The 26,915-nt window shown below is 40.8% G+C and overlaps 1 protein-coding gene across 3 annotated transcripts in view; it reads left to right on the forward strand.

Moving 5' to 3' along the window:
- Positions 1 to 26,915, forward strand: part of MYO18B (myosin XVIIIB) — a 1,187,635-nt gene that overhangs the window by 456,977 nt on the left and 703,743 nt on the right. For all 3 annotated transcript variants that reach the window (XM_073672938.1, XM_073672946.1, XM_073672953.1), the window contains one exon: positions 10,682 to 10,791. In XM_073672938.1, the coding sequence (XP_073529039.1) occupies positions 10,682 to 10,791 (110 nt within the window). The remainder of the gene's footprint in view (positions 1 to 10,681; positions 10,792 to 26,915) is intronic.

The following is a 26,915-nucleotide window of genomic DNA, read 5'->3' on the forward strand; positions in this document are numbered from 1 at the left end:
ACGTTTTATTCTCCCTGCCGCCACTCGCTTCTTGTTATAAGGTCGGTGCAAGGAGGGAGACATTACAGTCACCGCGAACTACAAAGTGAGGGTGCTGCAATAACGTCCGGCACCTTGATTGTGACACTTCCATGGAGCCCAACCTCAGGCTGAGCTTCATTGAACGACTAACATGGCAGCAGCACCTGGCAACTAGTGCTGAGCGAGCGGGGTCAGATAAGGTGTGATCCCAGCATGCTCAGGTGTTATCCAGGTATCTTGTAGTGCTCTGCTAATATGCTCGAGTCCCCAGGGTAGCATGTTTTGCGGCGGTAGGCAGACGCAACACATGCAGGAATTGCCTGTTTGTTAGGTAATCACTGCATGTGTTGCTTCTGTCTACCGCCGCAGAACATGTTACTGCAGGGACTCGAGCATATTAGCAGAGCACTACAAGATACCTGGATAACACCCGAGCATGCTGATATAACACCTTGTCCGACCACGCTCACTCAGCACTACTGGCAACCCATCAGCAACCTGCAACTGCGTCACAGGGGGCTGAAGGGAGCAGATGACTGCATGCACCGGCCATCATGCTATCTAAATGCCGCTGTCAGTGATTGACAAGGGCACTTAAATACTCAAAACAGCAGCAATCAAGGCGAGCTCTGATCACTGCTGTTACAGGCAGACGCCGGCTATGTAACACAGCCGACATCTGCCTGGTATGGAGCAGGCTCAGCTCCTGAACCCGCTCCATACAAGTACAACCCTATGGTTATGACAAGGTTAGCAAATTTCACTTGTCTGTTCCTAAATGTGGAAAGACAAATGGAATTCCCTAACACATGTGAAAGAGTCCTAATAGATTTAGTAAAGGTGCCCCAAGCATATGAATGTTATTACACACCACAATGGACTCTTACATACATGCATCTTACAAAAATGCATATTATTCCAGATACGTAGACACATACAAACACGCAGACGCGCACAAACACATCAGTACATGAATACATCATCTGAACCACCATCATTTGTAATGTCAGGTCAGCCCCATATATCTTTGTATCACATAAACCTACAACTCCCAGTATGTAATTAACAATAGAGATACTGGGAGTTGTTATCAGTCATCATCAGACTGCGGACCATACAGGAACCACAGTACTGATGAGACGCAGGCAGTATCACAAATGAACATTTACATCCAGGTATCTTACCTGAGACGGTTTCTCTGATTAGAGTCGTTCTCTTTCTGTTCTTCCTCTTGTCCAGTCTCCATGATGACTTTTCTCATCAACAGCTCGTCTCTGCAGACTTCCATCTTCTCCGGTCTTCTGCAGCACATCCCGACACGATGCCCTTAAAGAGAGCAATGTCATTATAATGCTCCTGAATAAAAATATCTACACTGAGCCCCTGAATAAACCTAACTCTTACAATGCTCCCTGCACAAAATGTGACATACACTCTACCACTCTTATGGTACCGGCTCTCCACACTGTCCTCTCCTTACCATACTGGGCCCCCTGTTCACATTGTCCTCTCACACTGTGTCCCCCCTATACTGCCCAGTCTCTATACTGTGCCCCTTTATCACACTCCCCCCTCCTCAGCATACTGTTCCCTCCTTGCTGTGCCCTCACACTGTTCCCCCCATACTGCCGCATCACTATACCTTCCCCCACACTACCTAGTCTCTGTGCTGTGTCACCTCACACTTTTCTCCCTCCATACTGTCTCCTCACACTATTCCCCCACTCTCCATACTGTCTTATACATCCCTTCCCCATTCTGTTCCCGCACCCATTCCCACCCCTCCCCTAGTTCACCATACTGTTTCTTCACACATCTCCCCATTCTGTCTCCTAAAATTTCTCTCCCATCTATCTCCAAATATAATAAATCTTCGGAAGAGCACACAGACATGCAGAATCACGCGAAAACAAGCGCACACAGACACATACTAAGGGCTCTTTCACACGTCAGTACATGCGGTGACCGTTTCCACAGTACCAGAGACACTGACACACGTAGACCCATTCACATGAATGCGTATGTGCACATGTCAGTGTGTTTCCACTTTCCACAGACCATGTGGTGTCCGTGGGCAAAACACGCTGACATGTCGGTTTTTTACCTGCTATCCAGACCGCAAAATGTCCCGCACACTGATGACAGTTAGCACCCGGTGCTTGGGAAGAGCGCTGAGCGCTGCCCTCATCATAGATCCCTGCAGGCGCTGCGATCAGCACCAGCAGGGTCAATGATGAGAGTAATAGTCTATACCCGCTGTGTCCAACTGTAAAAAGAATAAAATAAAAAAATCCTTATACTAACCTCTACTAAGTGTCACCCGCTGTAATCCGTGCGAGCGCTCACGCCGAGGAGAATGTCTCCTGCAGCGAGTGGGCTCCGGAGCTGCACTCAACAAGCGGTGCCCTGTCATTCACTAAGCACAGCTCTGGAGCAAGCTCGCTGCAGGAGTCATTCTCCTCGGCATGAGCGCTCGCATGGATTACAGCAGGTGACACTTAGGAGAGGTGAGTATAAGGATTTTTTTATTTTATTCTTATTTTTACAGTTGGACACGGACACGGTGGGAGTAGACTACTACTCTCATCATTGACCTCGCTGCTGCTGATCACAGCGCCTGCAGGGATCTATGATGAGGGCAGCGCTCAGCACCCGGCTCTTGGGAACAGCGCTAACTGTATACTGATTTCCAAGCGCCAGTATATGTCACTTGGATGACACACAGGTGGACACGGATATCTCCAGTCCCGCAAATATCAGGACATGTGAAAGAGCCCTAATATACACACACAGATACACATACTCACAGAAATGGGGACACGTACACACACAGGCAAGCACACACAGAAATGCACAGACACACTCAGACAATCACACACACAAAAATGCAGACATGCAGGGAAGCACACACACACGTATGAAGACACATAAACACACAAGCATACACAATGTACACACACAGGCATATACACACACACGCACACATACAGGCATATACACACATGTACACATACAGGCATATACACACACACACAGGCATATATACACACACACACATACAGGCATATATACACACACACACATACACACACCGGCATATACACACAGGCATATATACACACACACACACGCACAGGCATATACACATGCACAGGCATATACACACACAGGCATATACACACACACAGGCATATACACACACACAGGCATATAAACACACACACACAGGCATATACACACACTGTACACACACACACACACACACAGGCATATACACACACACACACACAAGCATATACACACACTGTACACACACACAGGTACATACACACTGTACACACACAGGCATATACACACACTGTACACACACAGGCATATACACACACAGGCATATACACACACTGTACACACACAGGCATATACACACACATGCAGGCATATACACACACAGGCATATACACACACTGTACACACACATGCGGCAGCATATGCATAAAAATCCATACAAACACAGAAATATTACAGTACCTTGGCTTGTCTCCAGCCCATACAGTGTACAGACACGCTCCTAATGTGGGAGACTGCAGTGCAGGGCGCGCTGTGACGTCACTTTTAGCAGACATGCGGCCCTGTCTGCTGACTGTGACGCTGCAGTGCAGCCCCTGCTCTCCTGCTCCCAGGCCCCTCCCGCTACTGTCCTGGGCATCGCGTCGGTGAAAGTGCATGCGCGCGCCCTTAAAGGGCCCACAACCCCTTTTTTTTTTTTTTAATTCTCCTGTTCCCTCTGCAAGGGGCCCGGGGCCCACCGGGAAATTTCCCGGCGCCCCGCCAGGCCAGACCGAGCCTGTTTGTAACATACTTTCACAAAAATATTGTACAAGTAATATAGATCATTACAATTTCTACTATGTGAGGTCATTTTGAAATTAAAATATAGAAAATACTAAATCAGTTAGCTATCTTAAAGGGAACCTGTCACCAGAAAAAAAGCTATTAACCTGCAGATATGGGGTTAATGAACCAGCATCGGTGCCGCCCCCGTGATTTAAGCCGGAACGCTGCTGGGGAGAATAAAGCTCATTTTCTCCCCGCAGCATTCGGGTAAGTGCGGGTGCAGGGCAGGATAATAACACTATTAGCCTGCAGATTAACCCCATAACTACAGGTTAATAGCGTTTTTTCTGGTGACAGATTCCCTTTAAAAGTGTGCATTCTTTTCTAGAAAAGCATTTTTTGAGAAATGGAGCATTTTCGCATTTTCCTAAAGCATTTTCAGTCCATTGTAAGAAAAACGCAATACAAGTGTTTGTTGTTGTTAATACTATGGGGCAATTGCATTTGCTTTTTTTCATCTATTTTTTGGTGTATGTTGCCTGTTTTTTTTATCTATTATTTGCGCTTGTTCGCCATTGTGAGGCTGGTAGTAGTTTTACAGATGCTTGCACAAGATTAATCAATCACAACTTTTTAAATAGTCACAAAAGTTTTCACAAATGCATTCCAGTCCTTCCTGGAGTGATTTTATGTGTACTTGAAATTTTTTAAGAAAGTTTTGACGTTTTCATAGAACATGCCACTTTTTCCTAGAAAAAGGTGCAAAACAGGTACAAAAAAAGAGAGCATTTTTCATCCATTCGTAAACTACATTAGACATTTTGAAGAATTTGGAGCAAAACATGTCAATGAATACCAAATGATAAGAAAAGAAAAGTGACTTAACAAAATGCAAATTATGAAATAGGCCCTTTATGTTTAGCACATGCTAATAAATTGCTGAGTATAATAATCGCTAGTATTTTTATCATTATTCAAATCAAACTTAGTTGTTTAACCCCTTTACGACGTGGTACGTAATAGTGCGCACCACGTCGTAACCCCCGGTTCAGCAGGGGCTCAGACGCTGAGCCCGCACTGAACCGGGCACATGTCAGCTGATTAATACAGCTGACATGTGCCCGCCACAGCCGCGGGTGGAATCGCGATCCACCTGCGGCTGTTATCCAGTTAAATGCCGCTGTCAATCTCTGACAGCGGCATTTAACATAGCCGCACCTTTAGCCCCGCCCATCGGTGACCCCGTCACAGGCGATCTGCTCATCGCCTGTATGTAGTAGAGCTGATCAGACAACTGCTGCTTCTAGTCTCCATTGAAGCAAGTAGAAAGTAAAAAAAATTTTTGAAAAAAATATAAAAAAATATATATAAATTTTAAATCACCCCCCTTTCAAAATAAAATAATAAAAAAAGCTCCACATACACATATTTGGTATCGCCGCATTCAGAATCGCCTGATCTATCAATATGAAAAAATAATTAATCCGATTGGTAAACGGCGTAACGAGAAAAAAATTCTAAACGCCAGAATTAAGTTTGTTGGTCTTCATAGCATTGCAATAAAATGCAATAACGGGCGATAAAAACATAGGATCTACCCCAAAATGGTATAAATAAAAACATCAGCTCGACGAGCAAAAAATAAGCCCTCACCAGGCCCCAGATCCCAAAAAATGGAGACGCTACGCGTCTCGGAAAATGGCACCATTTTTTTTTTTAGCAAACTTTGAATTTTCTTTTCACTACTTAAATAAAAAAGAACTTATACATGTTTGGTGTCTACGAACTTGTAATGGCCTGGAGAATAATAATGGCAGGTCAGTTTTAGCACTCAGTGAACGTGGTAAAAAAAGAAAAAAAAAACGTGGAATTGCATTTTTTTTTGCAATTTCACCACAATTGGAATTTTTTCCCATTTTCTAGTATACGATATGGTAAAACCAGTGATGGCGTTTAAAAGTACAACTTTTCCCGCAAAAAATAAGCCCTCACATGGCCATATTGACCAAAAAATAAAAAGGCTATGACTCTGGGAAGAAGGGGAGCAAAAAATGAAAACGCAAAAACGGAAAATGCTCCGGTCATTAAGGGGTTAAATTTCGAACCGAAAGTTCTTTCTTTTGAAGCCTTGAATCATATTATGTCTAATATAGCTTTCATTGACTGTAGAGGGTTTTTCTTGGCTTTAAATCTGGTGTTTTTCTTTTATTCCTGCACCAATCTAGTCTTTTTAGGCAAATAGGTGTGGTCCTCATCTCTTCTCTACTAAATATTTATTGAGGATCATGCCCACTTGGCTAAAGAGACTAAATTTACATACAAGGAAGAGAGGGCCATATCTCAAGAATCAAGAAACTCGGGATTTAAAAAAATAAACAGTGCCAAATTCAGGAGAACATCAACATTTGCACCAGGTAAAAAGTTACATATTGATGACAAGTGACAGGTTCTCTTTAAAGTAGTTCTCAAAGAATGTAATAAAATGGCTCCCATCACATAATTCAAACAGCAGCCCATCCTAGTCAAGTGTGAGGATGAGCTGCAGTCTAAAGGAACACAGCTCCCGAGACCTGTGTCTCACCCATACCGAAGCTTCTAGAGAAGTGTGTGGCAGAAGAAAAAAATGACTGAGCCCATAAGTCTGAAGCTGAGGAAAAAAAATCAGTTGTGCTCAGTCAGTCAAGGAGAAGATTTATTTCTTCAGATATCACAGCCCTTCTTCTCATCTCAAGGAAGTGCATGTGCTTATATGAGACTTGTCTTCTGCCAATGGAATCACAGGTGTCAGGAGCTGTGTTTCTCCAGACTAAAGCCCAGCCTGACATGTGACTAGGATTGGCTGCTGTATGAATTATGCGACGGAGGCCATTTAATTCCATTCTTGGACAATTCTTTTAAGAAAATTATGTAAATGCTGCAGTCAATTATTGCTGGAGGAAAGGTAAATATTGTCCAGTGCTTGGAACAATGATGGATGTAAAACAATCAATTTTCTTTTCTTCTTTTAATTTTTATAGCAGTGATAATCACTTTAATACGAACAGTAACCTACTAAATGCAAATTGTAACTTTTTGTTAATTTTAATAGTCCCTAATTGCACATGACATGGTCCATAAATTAAGGGTGATACATCTAAAGTTATACAAGCTTAGACGGGCCATCCAACATAACATATAAAGCAGCGTGAATGTATATATACACAATTACGCCAATTACTTGATAATCACTTTTTTCACTGACAATTGAATTAATTCTTTTCTTGACTTCCCAATACTTCTGGCTTTTGTTGTGGGTTTATGATTATATTCAGCAACCAGTCTGAATAGGCAGATTCGCAGCATAAGATGTGAAAAGAGCTCATTGCATTAGTCTGAGCCGCAGTGAAGAGCTGGCTTTTCCGTTCTCTTAGGCTCACATGCTGATCAAAGACGTGCCCTTACAGCAAATCTTAAAAACAGCCATTCACTAAAGAAAATAAAGAAATTTGGAACTAACTTTGCAATAGGAATCTATGCTTCTTTTTCTTGGTAATTTCTTAGTAGCTGTAAGACAACCTGGATTTCAATGGCCTCTGTCAACATTTTCTTACTGTTGGAGATCATTTTATCCTCATTTATCTAATCACATTAATCCCCTGTATATCACAGGATAGCTCAGCATACTAAATAGTGACTTTCCATTTCCATCAATCCTAATTTTGTTATTCTATGCCAAGATTGTATTTGGGATTGGATATTTTCATCGATTCAGAAAATTTTAACTCTGTCAATCCCTGATATTTGATTGCAATGGGTAAAATGTTTTATTCTTTTCATAGCAAAAATGACATTGTTAAACATTTGCATTGCCCGAGAATTGTATTAAAGAACACTTGTACCATAAAAACAATTATCATATATTCTACCCACAATTAATACCTGTGATGAATAAAAATGTAGCAAATACCATTTGTGATAATTTGTCCATCTAATGCACCAGATGTGTACTGGCCGGAAATAATTCCTTGGCATGAATGCCATTGTTTGTATCAGCTGTATCATCTGGGGATCTATGGCTGATTGTTATTCCTTTCACTGAAATAGAGGCTTTGCCAATTTTCTATGGCCTACAGACTACTTGAAGGAGTAATCTTAAAGAGAATCTGTCTGCAAGTTTTTGCTACCTCATCTGAGAGCAGCCTGATGTAGGAAAAGAGAAGCTGAATCCAATGATGTATCACTTAGATTACTGGGTACAGCAGTTCTAACACAATCAAAGTTCTTAGATGTAGCACGAAGCAGAGCTCAGAAAGCTAACCCCGACCATAACACATCTCTCTATGTACATTGTCTATAGACAGTGAGCTGTTTATCAGAGAAAGGGGCATGATCAGTAGGCCAGGCAGTGATAATATCCTGGTGATAAAAGCTTCATTGTAAGTAAACAGCATTCAGCCTGATAAGTGACACATCCCTGAATTTAGTGGTTTAACCCATACCTCATGCTGCCCCCAGATTACATAGCAAAACATATTCCCTTTAACAGGTCCAGATTACAGATAAACAAGAGCTTTGCCTACAGTGCTTCTGAAAATGTAAGGGAGACTTCATTGGTAATGCATGCAAATTTTTTTTGATAATTTGCAGAATGCTTTCCACAGACACAAAAAGAAAGGTGCTGTACAACAAATTGCTTCATGTGATGCAGATACTGTGTGACTGAGGCTCATGCTAGCATTGTGGTGGGCACAATTGTGAGGACAATGTGCAGTATTCTATCTACAGTAGACTTAAATGGAATCTGTCGGGAGGTTTTTGCTTCTTAATCTGAGAGCAGCATGATGTAGGGGCAGATAGTCTGATTCAATGGATGTGTCACTTGCTTAGTAGTTTGCTGTAGTTTCAATACAATCAGTGTTTTATCAGCAGGAGATTATCACTGCAAGACTAACTGTCACATGCCAGACAGTCCGCCTAATTTGTGTAACCCCGCCCTCACCACTGATTGACAGCTTGCTGACAATGTACAGTGTATATAGAAAGCTGCCAGTGGTGTGGGTGGGGTTATACAGAGCTCAGCATTCAGGGAACTGCTACATCGACAACAGAAAAAAACAGGGATTCTATCAAAACTGCACCAAGCAGTTCAGTAAGTGACACATCACTAGAATCAGGGCCTCTTCCCCTATATCATGCATCTCTCAGATTCCATAGGAAAAACCTGCTACCATATTCCCTTTAATGCATCATCTACATGTTCTTCTTGCAGCATAAATATCATATATTTGTTGACAAGGTCTAAAAGGAAAAGATTTCAAAATCTCCAGAATAAATTATACAGTCGCAGTGTGTCGCAACGTTAAATATTGACAAGATTGTACTGCCATAATGGCTTCTAAGGGCAACTTGTAATGTTAACTATTTTTTTTTTAAGTTAATGAAATCTGCATGTAGATTTCTGTGAAAAAAAACGCCACTATTGTGTGCAGAAGTTGTGCAATGTACAAACTATTAGAAAGATGTCACATCGATCCTTTCTGTCTTGAAAGTAAACAAATGTCATTTTTACAACCTTTACTCATACCTGAGATTTTTTTTTTTATTGTCCTTATATCTTTTTTTCAGAACTGGTACCTAAAATCCCTCATATGGTAAAATGGTTTATTTTTGTATAAAAATGCCGTTATTTAAAATATAAGACAATTGGGACAGGTTTATGAAAATTATTCCTTACAGAAAGCAGTGATAGAGCAATTTCCATTTTACCAGCGCTGTTTGAAGAATTAAAACTGTGTTCTAATTGGTTGATATAGGCTGGAAAGTTGGCAAGTTTCATCAATGAGGCCAAATTTATTATTAGCTATTGAAGCAGCATGATGTTATTTGGAATTTAGTTTTTATTAATTTAGTTGAGTTTCTCTCTAAACCCCAAATCATAAAGAATAACGTTGCGTTACTGTTTATTCTATGGTGACACTGGACTGTTAACATAGATGCATAATAATTGATTATGGCAAATACTTAATGTGAGCGGTGTCACACTTCTTGACAAGCCGTTAATAAATACCTGTGTGCCGTGCAAGAAAATATATTGCTAATGTCTTAATGATTGTTCCAGATAATGACATGGACTGAAGATGTGTTTGCTGCATATGACAAATAATGCAAACGGCCCATTAGGATGAAGAGCATAATGACTTCTCTAAGTAATTAATGATGTTAACAAATAGTTGCTAGGAAGTTTTAGGTGAACTTGTTACATCTATTCTATCTATTAAAATTAGCAAAAAATATTTCACTTGACAGCAACCATTAACATCTTCATTACAAGTAACTCATTTCTCCTCATGAAGGCTATTTTTTATTAGATTTGAATTATGCCATGTGACAATGGACGCCATATTAAGTCTCAGTCAGACATCCATTTTTCACGGTGTTCTATCATTGTTTTTCACTGACAAAAAAACATATTCATTATAGTATACAGGCAGGTTCACATATTTATTTATTTTTTTTGATCCACTTTCCTGATTAAAGTTATATTGATGGTTGAACCATACAATGCAAACACTTTTTACTATTTACCTTTCATGTTTCCCCTATTTCCTCATAGATTGTAAGCTTGCGAGCAGGGCCCTCACTCTTATGTATTACTCTATTATGTCTCTATTGTCTGTACAAATAACCTCTGAAATTTAAAGTGCTGTGGAATATGTTGGCGCTATAGAAATAAAAATTATTATTATAAAAATTATTATTATTATAAAACTATGTATCAAAGTGCATAAAAGCTGGTACAAGTAATCATACAAAAATTAAGAATTTTTTCCCTACTTTGTGTTTACAGGTTATACTGATCGTATGGGCCTCACAGAGTTTCGCCTACGTTTTCAAGTTCTGGCATCACAAGTAATGAAGAAGTATATTTCCACATATGAACCTGTGGATGAGAGAAAGGTATATTGAAAAAAACAATTGATGCAATTTTTAGCAGCTAATATTCAATATATATTGTAAACAGATTAGTTGAACTACCTTACACTCAACAAATAGTCCTGCAGTGATAATCTCCTGCTGATAAAACACTGCAGCAAACTGCTGAGTAAGGGACACATATTTGGAATAAGGCTCTCTGCCCCTACATTATGCTGCTCTAAGATTAAAGATCAAAAACCTGCTGACGGATTAAATTTAAGTCTACTGTAGATACAGTACTGAACATTCTCCCCACATGAGTGCCAACAACAATGCTACCGAGAGTCACAGTCGCCCAGTTTCTGTCATGAAAATTAACAATTAGTGCTAAGAAACATCCCAGTGCTATTAAAGTACAAATATAAATGAGTCATATTGAAATTTGAAGTTTAATACGAGACACATAAACTTCACATTCAGTTGTTGGTTAACATAATGGCTATCTTTGTAACCTTAAAGGGGTTATCCAAAACCTAATAGTGAATGCCTAATGATCTAATTTAAAAAAAACTATCCACTTATGTGACTTACATCAATTGAACATTCCCTACTGTTCCCTCTCTACACCGACTTCTCTGCGACAGGCTAAAGACTTGTATTTAAGGGATAGCATTTCTCCTTGTTTAGAGTGACAAAAGGTGGCACTTGAGTTCAAGTCCATTTCCTCTTTGAAGAGGCAATTTGCATATTTAATTTCCCAGGGGAGTATTGCATGGCTTATAAATCTCCTCACTTTGGCATGCCAGGCCTGTCGTGTCAATCTCCACAAGGAGAAATGTTACCTCATAGATCACAGTCTAGAGCCTCTCACCTAGCCAAATCAGATTTCACACTTTGAACTGACGAGGGCAATACCCCTAAACACCGTGCCTGCAAATAAAGATTCTGGTTTGGCTTTTATCCTAATTCATATTACAAGGCTTGTTAAAGGGTTGATATTGTATTTTAGAATTGCTACTTCCAATAAGTGGTGCTATAGAGTTCTAGTCCTCTTCCTCTCTGAAGAGGCAATTTGCTAGTCATGGGCATTCCAGCTCTTTTTGGTGATCTAGCTCACTCGGCTCCGCTCACCAAAAAGGGCTGGCAATTTTGGATCCCAAATGGATTTCTATTTAACATGAGTTCATCCGCAGTCTGATGATATCAAAACTCTGCCCACCTACAGCCAGGCATTCATAGACCATCTGATACTGATTTGAGATTTTTTTCTGTAAAAACTATTGTGTTGTCTAGCTTTTGCTTCTGTTGCATTAAAAAGGAAGAAAAAAAAAGTAATTGTAATTCAAATGCAGCAGGACAGAGGCCTGCTACACCATATCACTGATTAATCACCCTGAGTCTGGCACTGCTGCTGACACCCCTCTGGCTCTTCTCCCCAATCAATATTATTGCCAGACTACTACTCTCATACTCTTCACTCCTGCAGCTATATAACACATTACTATCTGGAGTATTTGTCAAATGTTTTAAGGCTTTCCCTTTCCATTTCTATTACTGAGCTGTGAGTTTTGAGATACTCTCACTATGACAAAATCACTGTAAAATAACTGTTGCATTCCCTGCCTTGGCTTTTATATAGGCTATGCTAGTCCCTCCTTATTGTGGCTGCCCTGTATCATGCAATGTCATAGCTACAAGGCATTATGAATAAGACCACATAGTCTTGCATTAGGTCATTTCAACCTTCTGTGACTGATACAACCTTCAGCAATGTACAAAAAGGCGGCAGGCATTTTTTTGTGCGATTTCCGCAAATTAAATAGCAAATTGTTTGAATCGCTGGTACCTGCGAATTTGCTAAAATTCTACTCAAGTTCTGTTTGTATCAATCATGTTTAGTTTATACCCTTAATGCAAAAAAATCTATCCTCTTGTTGATTGAATTAATTTTCTAGTAAATGTTTCTTTGTTGCAAGGATATCCTTCAGTTTTCATATCAGCTAATCCAACCATGACATTATTGGAATAGTACGATATAATTTCCCAGATTATTCTTTTTATATTAATAAAGTTACAGTTTATAAATCAACCTAACTAAAATAGCATTAGTATTTAGTCAGATAGTAGAATATATTCATATACCAGATTTATAACACATTTTATAGTTCTGTATTTCTCAGCTGGATAAAAGTGTTGCAAATATCATTTATCATTTAATATTGGTATTTGATGGCAGACAGTCTTATAAGCAATTATTTTTTTTTTTATCTGTTTCCAAAAGGGTTCTGTATGTGTTTTAATCTTTCTCACTTTTCATTGGGAATATGAAATTTATAAGCAAACACCCAGCAAGAAACAGAACAGATGAAAAAACTATTCATTGAGTTCCATGAATAATTTAGGTGGAGAATAGAGGGGAAAGCAGTCATCCCATGAAATGAGAGATTTAACATGCAAGCTCCTGTAGTTCTGAGCAGAATAAATACGAGAGAAGGGATTTAGTGTCCTGTCAGAGGAATATCACTGTTGTAACAGAGCAGCAATTCCTGCTGCTTGACATCAATATTGAAATATATATATTATTATTTATGGCAGCAACAGCATATGTGTTCAGCGATATAGCTTCTTCTAATATCTCTAACTGCACTCTGGATATATCAAACTATGAAAATGTCCCTTCTTGACATATTTAATGTACTAAATGTAGGACTGTTTTAGCAGCACTTCAGAATGATGGCTGAAGTCATCCTATGAATAGTGATGGTGATGGTTCCATTGGAGACAGTGATCGGCATTAGTTTATGATTTACAGATCTAAACTTGCTCATTATGTTAAAGGAGATTGGTTTTATGGTAAAAGTGCCCTATATTTTCTCCTTCTAAAGGCTAAGCAAAATGCGTTCCCTTTACTTAGCTTTAGTTTCAGAGATAGGTTTTATACGGATGTCTTCACTCTGCAGCCAAGCTCCAATGTGATTTAACATTTAGGTAAAACTAATGCCAGGCGCATAGTTAATTATTTGGGGAAGAATACAGAGAGACTGATAAGGGTAATAGGAATGAATAATAATCTGAAAGCAGCATAATGCAGAGATAGAGACCCTGATTCCAGTTATGTGTGACTTGCCGTTCTTCTTAGTGTAGATTTTATAAAATCACTGTTTTATCAGCAGGAGATTATCACTAGAGGACTAGTAAACCTGCTGCCAGGTAGTCAAGCATATTCCCCATCCCATCACTGATTGACAGATGTGGGTGAGGTTATAAAGAGTTCAGCATTCAGATAACTGCCAGATCTGCGGCAGATAAAACAGTATCAGCAAGCAGAACAGCAAGTGACACATAACTAGAATCAGGGCCTCAGCCCCTACATCATGATAGTCTCAGATGGGGAATCAAAAACCTAGTGAGTGACAGATTTCCTTCAAGGGTAAATCTGTGATTGAATGAAAAGTTGTCAAATGCACTTTTAGTTGCTTAGCCACAATGTTTTAGAACATAAAAAAGCAAAAGGGAGACTGTCAGTGCTGTTCATGCCATTTTAGGTGTTTGATATACCTTTGACGTGGCCAAACAGTTTAGTTCAGCACACCTTCCCACCTACTTGTTTTTCTTCTATCTCGGATAAATCTCAGAGGTAGATGATAAACAAGTACGTAGGAAGGGGAGTTGAACTACTTGGCCAAGCCAGGGGTGAGCCAAGTGCCGGCGCTTGGTTTGAACAGTTATTTTGTGCTGGCATACTTCCTTTCACTTTCTTTTATTATCATCCTAAAAGTAACAGATCAGTGAACATTAGATGATCTGCAAACACAATGTGGAAAAAAATCCTTTTAAGTTTTAAAACATTGCGGCTGACTGAATAGAAGTGCATTTGACAACTTTTTATTCAGTCAGACTTAACCTTTACTCAGATCTGGTGTAAATCTCTACTATTACTCATTTCTATTAGCCTGCTCAGTCTCTCTGTATTCCCCGAATGATTAACTGCTCGCCTGGCATTAGTTCTATATAAATGTTAAATCATATCAGAGTTTGGCTGCAGTGTCAAGACATCCATATCTCTATGTCCTCATCTCAGAGATAGATGGAAAACAAGTAGTTGGGATGTTACACTGAACTTCTGGCCATGTCAGGGGTGCGACTAGCGCCTATGCTTGGTTTTAATAGTCATTTTGTGCTGAGAGACTCCCTTTAAAAATTAAATATTCCCTATTGATTTTCCTAAATGCAAATCTCTCTGATTTACTAAAAGTGTTGAAAGTTTTAATATTATTATTTCTAATGGCAAAAAAAAGCAGGTCACACATATCAAAATGGGCTTAAAGGGGTGGTCTGGAGCTTAAATTTATTTTAATTCTAAATGCATATCTATTTGGAAGTGCATTGAGCTGTAGGTTGGATTCCTGCTAAAGGGGAAAAAAAAACAACAAAACTCTAAATCTTCTTCCTTAGGGAGTGTGAACGAGCTGAGTGTGACCGGAGCGTAAGTGCAAATGGAAGTAAGTGTGTGACTTGTGATTCAGTGACTTTGGATTCAGGGAGTTTGGAAGGGAGGAATTTGGACTGAATTGCTATCTGTATTTTATTAATTCTTTACATTTCTTTTTACTCAACATTTCTGTCTAGTGCAATCCCCATTAGGAAATGAGCTCCATTACTGACAATGCTATCCAGTGTACATCTTGCCACATGTATGCAATCCTTGAACAGCCGGTTGTGGGTGCATACTGCTGTGCGAGATGTGTGCACGTTGTGCATTTGGAAGCCCAGGTACTGGATCTAAATGAGCAGCTGGCAACACTGAGATCCATAGACAATATGGAAAGGAGTCTGCTGCTCACGGGGGTAGATGTGGGGGAGGGTGGTAGTATGGACAGTCTGGCAGCTAGCTGGGTGACAGTTAGAAGAGGGGGTAGAGGGAAGAGTGCCAGGGAGGCTAGTCCTGATCTGGCACACCCCAATAAGTTTGCAAAGTTGGCAGATGAGGGGGTGTCAGTACAGGGGTAGCACTGTTGCAGCAATGCATGTCCTCTGAAAGCCAGAGGAGTGTCAGCTCCAGTAAGGGTTGAAAAAGGAGAGCAGGGCAGGCCAGACAGGTGCTGGTAGTGGGGGACTCAGTTATTAAGGGAACAGATAGGGAAATCTGTCACAAAGACAGGGATCGTTGAACAGGGTGCTTCCTACCTGGTGCTCGAGTCCGGCACATCGCTGATTGGGTTGACATTACTGGGAGGGGCTGGTAAGGACCCAGCAGTCTTGGTGCACATTGGCACATATGACAAAGTTAGAGGTAGGTGGAAGGTCCTTAAAGATGATTTCAGGGAATTAGGCTGCAAGCTTAAAGCAAGGACCTCCAAAGTGGTATTCTCTGAAATACTGCCTGTACCATGTGCCACGCCAGAGAGGCAACGGGAGATTAGGGAGATAAATAAGTGGCTCAGGAATTGGTGTAAGAAGGAGGGGTTTGGGTTCCTGGGGAACTGGGCCGACTTCTCAGTTGGCTACAGGTTCTACGCTAGGGACGGGCTGCACCTCAATGGGGAGGAGAATGTTAAAGGACTGTTTAAACTAGGGATTGGAGGGGAGGGTATTCATTTTATAGGTGGGGAAGATAGTGAAGATAGTGACCTGAGCTCAAATAAAGAAATTGGGGGTGGGGTTAGAACAGTCAATAGAATAGAGGTACAGACAGATACATAACATGCATGTACACTAATGCCAGAAGCCTCACCAACAAAATGGAGGAATTAGAATTAATTTTGTTAGAAAATAATTATGACATGGGGGGAAATCTGAGGATTTCTGAGGCTGGTAACTCGGATAAACTTATCCTCAGAAGCAGAGGTGACTCTTGGTCTTCCTTTCCAGGGGCGGTCCTCATGTGAGCCAGTTTCTTTGTAGCGCTTGATGGTTTTTGCAACTGCACTTGGGGACACTTTCAAAGTTTGCCCAATTTTTCGCACTGACTGACCTTCATTTCTTAAAGTAATGATGGCCACTCATTTTTCTTTACTTAGCTGCTTTTTTTCTTGCCATAATACAAATTCTAACAGTCTATTCAGTAGGACTATCAGCTGTGTATCCACCTGATTTCTGCACAACACAACTGATGGTCCCAACCCAATTTATAAGGTAAGAAATCCCACTTAATAAACCTGACAGGGCACACCTGTGAAGTGAAAACCATTTCCGGTGACTACCTCTTGAAGCTCATCAAGAGAATGCCAAGAGTGTGCAAAGCAGTCAAAGCAAAAGGTGGCTACTTTGAAGAACCTGGAATATAAGACATATTTTCAGTTGTTTCACACTTTTTTGTCAAGTATATAATTCCACATGTGTTAATTCATAGTTTTGATGCCTTCAGTGTGAATGTACAATTTTCATAGTCATGAAAATACAGAAAAATCTTTAAATGAGGTGTGTCCAAACTTTTTGTCTGTACTGTATGTGAATCTAATGAAAATGTAGAGTCCCTGTGGGTGGAGATAAGGGGAGGGGGAAAAAATAATAAATAGGGGTTTGTTATAAGTCTCCAAAAATAATGGAAGCAGCGGAGAATATCCTCATAAAGCAGCGATTCAAGGAGAAGTCATTATTATGGGGGACTTCAACTACCCTGAAATACATTGGGGAACAGAAACCTGTATTTCCAGCAAAGGTAATAGTTTTTTTACAACTATTAGAGACAATTACCTTTCGCAACTGGTTCAGGACCCAACAAGAAGGGGGGCACTGCTAGACCTAATATTAACCAACAGGCCTGACCGCATATCAAATATACGAGTTGGGGGTCACTTGGGTAATAGTGATCACAAAATAATACGTTTTCATGTATCCTTTAATAAGATATGTAGTAGTATAGGGGTTACAAGGACACTAAACTTCAGGAAGGCAAATTTCCAATTGAGAGATGATCTTAGTGCAATTAAGTGGGACAATATCCTGAGACATAAAACTACACAAAGCAAATGGGAGACATTTATTAGCATCCTGAATAGGACCTGTGCACAATATATACCCTATGGGAATAATAGGAGGAAACCACTATGGCTAAATAGAGCTGTAAGGGGAGCAATAAGTGACAAAAAGAAAGCATTTAGAGAACTAAAGCAAGTAGGTAGTGATGAGGCATTAACCACTTTGCGCCAGAGCCTGTTTTTGCCTTCGTGACAGGGCCAATTTTTTCAATTCTGACCACTGTCACTTTATGAAGTAATTACTCTGGAACGCTTCAACGGATTCCCCTGATTCTGAGAATGTTTTTTCGTGACATATTGTACTTCATGATAGTGGTAAAATTTCTTTGATATCACTTGCGTTTATTTGAGAAAAAATCAGAAATTTGGCAAAAATTTTGAAAATTTTGCAATTTTCAAACTTTGAATTTTCATGCCCTTAAATCAGAGAGATATGTCACACAAAATAGTTAATAAATAACATTTCCCACATGTTTACTTTACATCAGCACAATTTTGGAACCCAAATTTTTTTTTGTTAGGGAGCTATAAGGGTTAAAAGTTGACCAGCAATTTCTCATTTTTCCAACAAAATTTACAAAAACATTTTTTTAGGGACCACATCTTATTTGAAGTGACTTTGAGGGGCCTTTTTGACAGAAAATACCAAAAAGTGACACCATTCTAAAAACTGCACCCCTCAAGGTGCTCAAAACCACATTCAAGAAGTTTATTAACCCTTCAGGTGTTTCACTGGAGTTTTTGGAATGTGAAAGAAAACAATGAACATTTAACTTTTTTTCACAAAAATGTTACTTTAGACCCAATTTTTTTATTTTCACAAGGGTAACAGGAAAAAATGGAATACACAATTTGTAGTGCAATTTCTCATGAGCAGGCTGATACCCCATATTTGAGGGAAAACTACTGTTTGGGCGCACTGCAGGGTTCAGAAGGGAAGGAGCGCCATTAGACTTTTTGAATGTAAAATTTGTTTGAATAATTAGCGGACGCCATGTTGCATTTGGGGAGCCCCTGATGTGCCTAAACAGTGGAAACCCCCCACAAGTGACACCATTTTGGAAATTAGACCCCTTAGGGAACTTCTCTAGATGTGTGGTGAGCACCTTGAACCCCAAGGTGCTTCACAGAAGTTTATAATATTGAGCTGTAAAAATAAAATTTTCACATTTTTCCCAACAAGAACATTTTTCATCCCTTAATTTTGCATTATCATAAGGGTAATAGGATAAATTGCACCATGAAATTTGTTGTGCAATTTCTCCTGAACACACCGATACCCCATATGTGGAGGCAAACCACTGTTTGGGCGCATGGCAGGGTTTGAAAGGGAAGGAGCGCCATTTGACTTTTTGAACGTAAAATTTGTTTGAATAATTAGCGGACGCCATGTCGCATTTGAGGAGCCCCTAATGTGCCTAAACAGTGGAAACCCCCCACAAGTTCCACCATTTTGGAAACTAGACCCCTTAGGGAACTTATCTAGATGTGTGGTGAGCACCTTGCACCCCCAGGTGCTTCACAGAAGTTTATAATATTGAGCCGTAAAAATAACAATTTCACATTTTTCCCACAAAAAAATGTTTTTCATTCCCTAATTTTGCATTATCATAAGGATAACAGGAGAAATTGCACCATGAAATTTGTTGTGCAATTTCTCCTGAGTACGCCGATACCCCATATGTGGGGGAAAACCACTGCTTTGGTGTACGGCAGGGTTCGGAAGAGAAAGGAGCGCTATGTTGGCTGGGATAGGTTGCAGACACCATGTCACATTTGAAGAGTCGCTGACGTGCCGAAACAGCAGCAACCCCCACAAGTGACCCCATTTTGTAAACTACACCTCTCAAGGAATTCATCTAAGGAAGTAGTGAGTATTTTTTAATTTTTAAATTTATACCATTGGGCAGTGAAGAAAACATAATTATATTTTTACCACAAAAAAATATTTTACCCTCAGATTTTACATTTTCACACAGGGCAATGGGTAAAAATGGTGCCGAAATGTGTCACACAATTTCTTCTAAAAGTGGCAATACCCCATATGTGGCTGTATCGTACCGCTTAGCCATACGGCAAGATCTGGGAGGGACGGAGCGCTATTTGACAATTGGAGAGCAAATTATTGTAGAATAGGCATTTGGATTTGGGAGCACAAAATTTTCTGAATTTCTTTTGGGGGGCAAGGGCCTTTTCGCTTTTCCAGAGCCTTTCTGCTACCAGTAACTTGGAATATTTTTAACAGATGACGGACCTGAGTGGGGACTAGCTTTTTTTGAGGACTGAGTTGAAGCTTTTAGTGGGAACATTTTTCGTAACATTTATCCGGCGCTCTATGCTGAGCACTTACATCGGGGTTTCCATCTAAATTTCCAAGTGATGTAATTCAGATGAAACCCTTGCGGGATCCATTCACTGTAATGAGGCAGCAGAATTACTCTGGACTCTGTCTGGCTTCTGTTTAGTGGTGTCCTTTTTTTCAGAAGTGCACAAAACTGTGGCCAACCGCACTTTTATGCACGCCTAAAAAAACTGACACTGTGGGATCACAGGCCAGATGGCATCCACAGTGGCCTATATCTGCCTCATTACAGGGAATCTTCCATCATGGGTTCCGTCTGAATCACGTATTTCAGAGATTTACACGGAAACTCTGGTGTAAGTGCTCAGCACAGAGCACAGGATAAATGTGAGCAGAGCCTTACTGCGATCTTTGGGAGACATAATAAATCAGTAGCAGGGGAAGAATTGGTTTTATTTATTTTTTACACCGTTCCTCGTGCGGTATAAGTGATGAGATTACTTTATTCTTCGGGTCGGTGCGATTACAGAGATACCAGATTTATATTGGGTTTTTATGATTGACAGCTGTCACACACTAAGAGACGCTTTTTTTTGCAAAATCTAGTTTTTGCATCGCCATATTTTGAGAGCTATAATTTTTCCATATTTCGGCCGACAGAGTCATGTGATGGCTTGTTTTTTGCGGGACGAGTTGACATTTTTATTGGTACCATTTTTGGGTACGTGACATTTTTTGATCGCTTTCTATTCCATTTTTTGGGAGGTAAAATTAACAAAAAACAACAATTCAGGAATTGTTTTTTGTGGTTTTTTTTTATGCCGTTCTGCGTGTGGTAAAAGTGATAAGGCAGCATTATTCTTCGGGTCAGTACGTTTACAGCGATACTACACTTACCGTATATTTTTTTATGTTTTGGCGCTTTTACACAATAAAACAATTTTATAGAAAAAATTTTTTTTTTGCATCGCTTTATACTGAGAGCTATAACTTTTTTATTTTTCGGCTGATGGAGCTGTATGGCAGCTTTTTTTTTGCGGAACAATATGACGTTTTCAGCGGTACCATTTTTATTTCCATTTTGCTTTTTGATGGCATTTTTTTCCACTTTTTATTTGGTGATATGATGAAAAAGCATAGTTTTTTGCTCCATTTTTCATTTATTTTTATTACGGTGTGCACAGAAGGAGTTAATTAGTGTGACAGTTTTATAGATCGGGTTGTTTCGGACGTGGTGATACCAAATATGTGTACATTTCTTTGTTTTTGCATAAATATACGGATTTATTGGTTTAATATTTTATTTATTTATTTTTATTTATGTTGTGATTTTTTTTAACAGTTTGAAAACATTTTTTTGACTTTTTTTTTTACATTTTTACTTATTCCCTGTGTGGGACATTAATTTTTATTTTTCTAATCACTGATGTCATGCAATGTAATAGACATGTATTACATTGCATGACATCTTTGCTAACTGTTTCACAGTTAGTGTCTCCTGCCAGGCTTCAGCTGCAGGCTGAGCCTACCAGGACACCATATATGGCAGATCTGGAGGTGGTCATGTGACCTCCACCTGCCATAACAACGGCAGGTCCTGGAAGATATCAGGGGGCCGTCGGAGAGGTAACTTGACGACCCCCTCTCCTCTCACTATCTTCTATATGCCGCGATCACTATAGATTGCGGCATATAGAAGATAGCAAAGGGTTAACATCATTGGGACCTGATTCAATCAGGTCCCGATGATGTCCCCTGTCAGAGCTGTTGCTCTGCACCGGAACCGCAGCACTTGCAGAACCCTGGGGGTCCTGAGCGCTGCGGGACCACCCACCGTTTTTAAACGTCGGCGCTGCACAGAACCCAGGCAGCGCCGACGTTTATGTACAGTGGGCGGTTCTGAATCGGTTAAATAAATACAGAAAATTAAATAAATTCTTGAAAAACCAAATCAAGGTAGCAAAGACTGAGACAGAGAGACTCATTGACAGAGAAAGTAAAAAGAATCCCAAAATATTCTTTAACTGCATAAATAGTAAGAAACTAAAAAATGATAGTGTTGGCCCTCTTAAAAATAGTATGGGTTAAATGGTGGATCAGGATGAGGAAAAAGCCAATATGCTAAATAATTTTTTTAACAGTATTTACACAAGAAAATCACATGACAGAAAACATGATCAGTGATAACAAAAATTCTCCATTAAATATCACTTGCTTAACCCAGCAGGAAGTACGGCGGCATCTAAAAATCACTAAAGTTGACAAATCCCCGGGCCCGGATGGGATACAACCGCGAGTACTGCAGGAATTAAGTAAAGTCATAGATAGACCATTATTTTTAATCTTTAAAGATTCTATAATAACAGGGTCTGTACCACAGGACTGGCATATAGCCAATGTGGTGCCAATATTTAAAAAGGAGACAAAAACCGAACTTGGAAATTATAGGCCAGTAAGCTTAACCTCTACTGTGGATAAAATCCTGGAAGGTTTCCTAAGAGATGCTATACTAGAGTATCTGAAGAAGAATAACCTCATGACCCAATATCAACATGGGTTTACGAGGGACCGTTCCTGTCAGACTAATCTAATCAGTTTTTATGAAGAGGTAAGTTCTGGACTGGACCAAGGAAATGCAGTGGATGTTGTGTATATGTACTTTTCAAAAGCTTTTGATACGGTTCCACACAAAAGGTTGATACATAAAATGAGAACAATGGGGATAGGGGAAAATATATGTATGTGGGTTAAGAACTGGTTCAATGATAGGAAACAAAGGGTGGTTATTAATGCAACACACTGGGTCACAGTTACCAGTGGGGTACCACAAGGGTCTGTATTGGGCCCACTTCTTTTTAACCGGTTCAGGACCGCCCACTGTACATAAACGTCGGCGCTGCCTGGGCTCTGTGTAGCGCCGACGTTTAAAAACGGTGGGTGGTCCCGCAGCGCTCAGGACCCCCAGGGTCCTGCTAGCGCTGCGGTACCGGTTCAGAGCGATAGCTCTGACATGTGGCATCATGGGGACCTGATTGGATCAGGTCCCCATGATGTTAACCTGTTCCTATCTTCTAGATGCCGCGATCCATAGCGATCGCGGCATTTAAAAGATAGGGACAGCCGGTGGTCGGCGATCGGGACCCCCCACATACCTGTCAGCGGCGGGGATCCCGGTGCTGTGACCTCTGACATCATCGAGACCTGATTGGCTCAGGTCTCGATGATGTCAGCGTCACACCAGCCAATCAGAGAGATCACCAGGGAAGTTTGTTTTAGCAACAAACTTTCCCGGGCGATCTGCCTGATAAATGCAGTTTCTCCTCCGATCTCAGTGAGAGAGCAGAGGAGAAACAGTGTGACAAGAGCTGTCAGCCTTGCCACTGTGAAAGTAAAAAAATAAAAAAATAAAAAAGAAAGTAAGAGTTAGGGTTAGTGAGTCTGTCAGATCAGTCAGTCCTGTCAGATCAGTCCAGTCAGATCTGCCAGTCAGATCTGTCAGTCCTGTCAGATCTGTCAGTCAGATCTGTCAGTCCTGTCAGATCTGTCAGTCAGTCAGTCCTGTCAGTCAGTCCTGTCAGATCTGTCAGTCAGTCCTGTCAGTCCTGTCAGATCTGTCAGTCAGTCCTGTCAGATCTGTCAGTCAGTCAGTCCTGTCAGTCCTGTCAGTCAGTCCTGTCAGATCTGTCAGTCAGTCAGTCCTGTCAGATCTGTCAGTCAGTCAGTCCTGTCAGATCTGTCAGTCAGTCAGTCCTGTCAGATCTGTCAGCCCTGTCAGATCTGTCAGTCAGTCAGTCCTGTCAGATCTGTCAGTCAGTCAGATCTGTCAGTCAGTCAGTCCTGTCAGATCTGTCAGTCCTGTCAGATCTGTCAGTCAGTCAGTCCTGTCAGATCTGTCAGTCAGTCAGTCCTGTCAGTCAGTCAGTCCTGTCAGATCTGTCAGTAAGTCAGTCCTGTCAGATCAGTCAGTCAGTCCTGTCACATCAGTCAGTCAGTCCTGTCAGATCAGTCCGGTCACTCCTGTCCGGTCCCGTCCTTTCAGTCCGGTCCGTTCAGTCCAGTCAAAAAATATAAAAATAAAATGGCCCGTCAGACTTATACCGCAGAGGAGGTGTATGCCCTGCTGTGTTCTGACACTGATGACAGCGCAATCTCAGATGGAGATATGGATTTTGAGGGCTTTAGTAGCGGCGACACTGAGAGCCCAGAAATGAGCAGTGATTCTGTTCCATCCTCAAGCCCAAGGACCAGTACAGCAATAGGGGCAAATAGCGCTACTGGAGAAACGTCTCCAAATCAGGGAACACTGCCCAGTACAAGCGCTGTCCCTGCTACTAGTGAATTGGCGCACGCCAGTGTACAAGGGGCTTTGCCACATGATCTAGCATTTCCCATATGGGAGGCTTCGGATTCGGCTGCTCCATTCAGCCCTGATTTCAACGCCATTCCTGGTATAAATGTGGAGGTGGAAGATTTTGGACCAATTCATTTTTTTTATTTGTTTTTTACAGACAGCTTGCTAGAGCATATTGTCGTGCAAACAAATTTATACGCGTCCCAATTCATAAGCCAGAATCCCCGATCTTACTATGCTAGGGCAAATTTATGGACACCAACTAATGTCCTGGAAATAAAAAAATTTTTAGGACTTACATTTGCCATGGGGCTTGTTAAAAAACCGAGCATTCGATCCTACTGGTCCAACCACCCTGTTCAAGCCACCCCTATGTTTTCAGTCATTCTGCCTAGGACCCGTTATGAAATGCTCATGCGGTTTTGGCATTTTAACGACAATAGTCAATGCCTGCCCAGAAATGCCCCAGAACATGACAGGTTATATAAAATTAGACCCATCATTGAAAATTTGTCAGAAAAATTCTTAAGCCTCTACACCCCAACACAAAATATTTCTATAGACGAGTCCCTTGTAAAATTCAAAGGAAGACTGCACCTCAAGCAATTTATCCCATCTAAAAGGGCAAGGTTTGGAATAAAGCTCTATAAAATGTGCGAAAGTTCAACCGGATACACATCCGCTTTTCGCATATATGAGGGGAAAGACAGCCAACTAAACCCACCAGGATGCCCTACTTATCTGGGGACATCTGGAAAAATTGTTTGGGAGCTGATAAGTCCATTTTTTCAAAAAGGCTACAATCTATATGTGGACAATTATTACACCAGCATACCCCTATTTAAAAGTCTGGTTGAACACAACATCGGGGCTTGTGGGACCATCCGTAAAAACCGTCAGGGGTTTCCACAACCATTGGTCAACCAAAAGTTTCAAAAGGGGCAGTCAGGGGCTGTACGCAACGGAGAGCTGCTTGCCCTGAAATATAGGGATAAGAGGGATATTTTTGTCCTCAGCTCGATCCACACAGATGCCACAAGGGCCACTGTAGAACTAGGATCCACCACTCCGAAGCAAAAACCTGTGTCAGTCATTGACTACAACAAACACATGGGGGGTGTGGACCTTGCAGACCAGGTTCTACAGCCATACCAGGTATCAAGAAAGTCCTATACCTGGTATAAAAAGTTGGTTATTTATTTGTTTCAAGTGGCCACATACAATTCTTTTGTGTTGTACAAAAAAGCAGGAAATTCAGATCCTTTTCTTGATTATCAAGAAAAGGTAATTGAAAATCTTGTCTTTCAAAGTGTTAGCCCCGCTCATCCATTAGAATCTGAGGATGTGAAAAGACTCACTGAGCGACATTTTATTGCACTTATTCCAGCAACGGAAACAAGAAGGAACCCCCAGAAAAGATGTCGTGTATGTACTAAGAGAGGAATGAGGCGTGATACCCGCTACTATTGCCCACAATGCCCATCATTGCCAGCCTTATGCGTCACTGACTGCTTTAAAATCTTCCACACAGAACCACGTTTTTAAACTGTAAAAATGTATCCCAATTTGTCATTCAAACATTTGGTTCATTTAGTGAATGACATATTCGAGTAGAGCTCACTTAATTTCCAGGGGGGGTTCTCCAGAATCTAAACCTTCCATTGCGTGCTTGTTTCTGGAAATCATCCATTGAGTTAAAATGGTCACTAAACCCATAGATGAATTCCCAGAGGGGTTTCATTTCCAAAATGGGGTCACTTCAGGGGGGATTCTTTAGCTCTGGTACTCTGAAAAGTGCCAGAACAGCATAATCCCCCCTGAAGTGACCCCATTATAGAAATGACACCTCTGTGGGAATTCATCTATGGGTTTAGTGACCATTTACCTATCTACTTATTTTCCCACCACTAGATTAATTTATACAGAGGAGTAGATTGTAAAATTCGGTCACTTGTTGTGGGTTTCCTCTGTTTAGGCACCTCAGGGGCTCTCCAAATGCAACATGGCGTCCGCTATCCATTCCAGTCAAATTTCCATTCCAAAAGTCAAATGGCGCTCCTTACCTTCCAAGCCATGCCGTGCGCCCAAACAGTGGCTTTGCACCACATATGGGGTATCAGCGTGCTCAGGAGAAATTGCACAACACATTTTGGGGTCCATTTTTTCTGGCTGCCCTTGTGAAAATTAAAAATTTGAGGCTAAAGTAGCAGTTTTGTGTTAAAAATGTGTTTTTTTATTTTCACACTTCAACATTATAAAATTCTGTGAAGCCCCTGGGGGTTCAAGGTGCTCACCACACATCTAGATAAGTTCCTTGAGGGGTCTAGTTTCCAAAATGGGGTGACTTGTTGGGGGTTTCCTCTGTTTAGGCACCTCAGGGGCTCTCCAAATGCAACATGGCGTCCGCTATCCATTCCAGTCAAATTTCCATTCCAAAAGTCAAATGGCGCTCCTTACCTTCCAAGCCATGCCGTGCGCCCAAACAGTGGCTTTGCACCACATATGGGGTATCAGCGTGCTCAGGAGAAATTGC

Source organism: Phyllobates terribilis, unplaced genomic scaffold (genome assembly GCF_046119375.1).
Source record: "Phyllobates terribilis strain yellow unplaced genomic scaffold, ASM4611937v1 Scaffold_1__5_contigs__length_1240528914, whole genome shotgun sequence".
Taxonomy (NCBI): Eukaryota; Metazoa; Chordata; class Amphibia; order Anura; family Dendrobatidae; genus Phyllobates; species Phyllobates terribilis.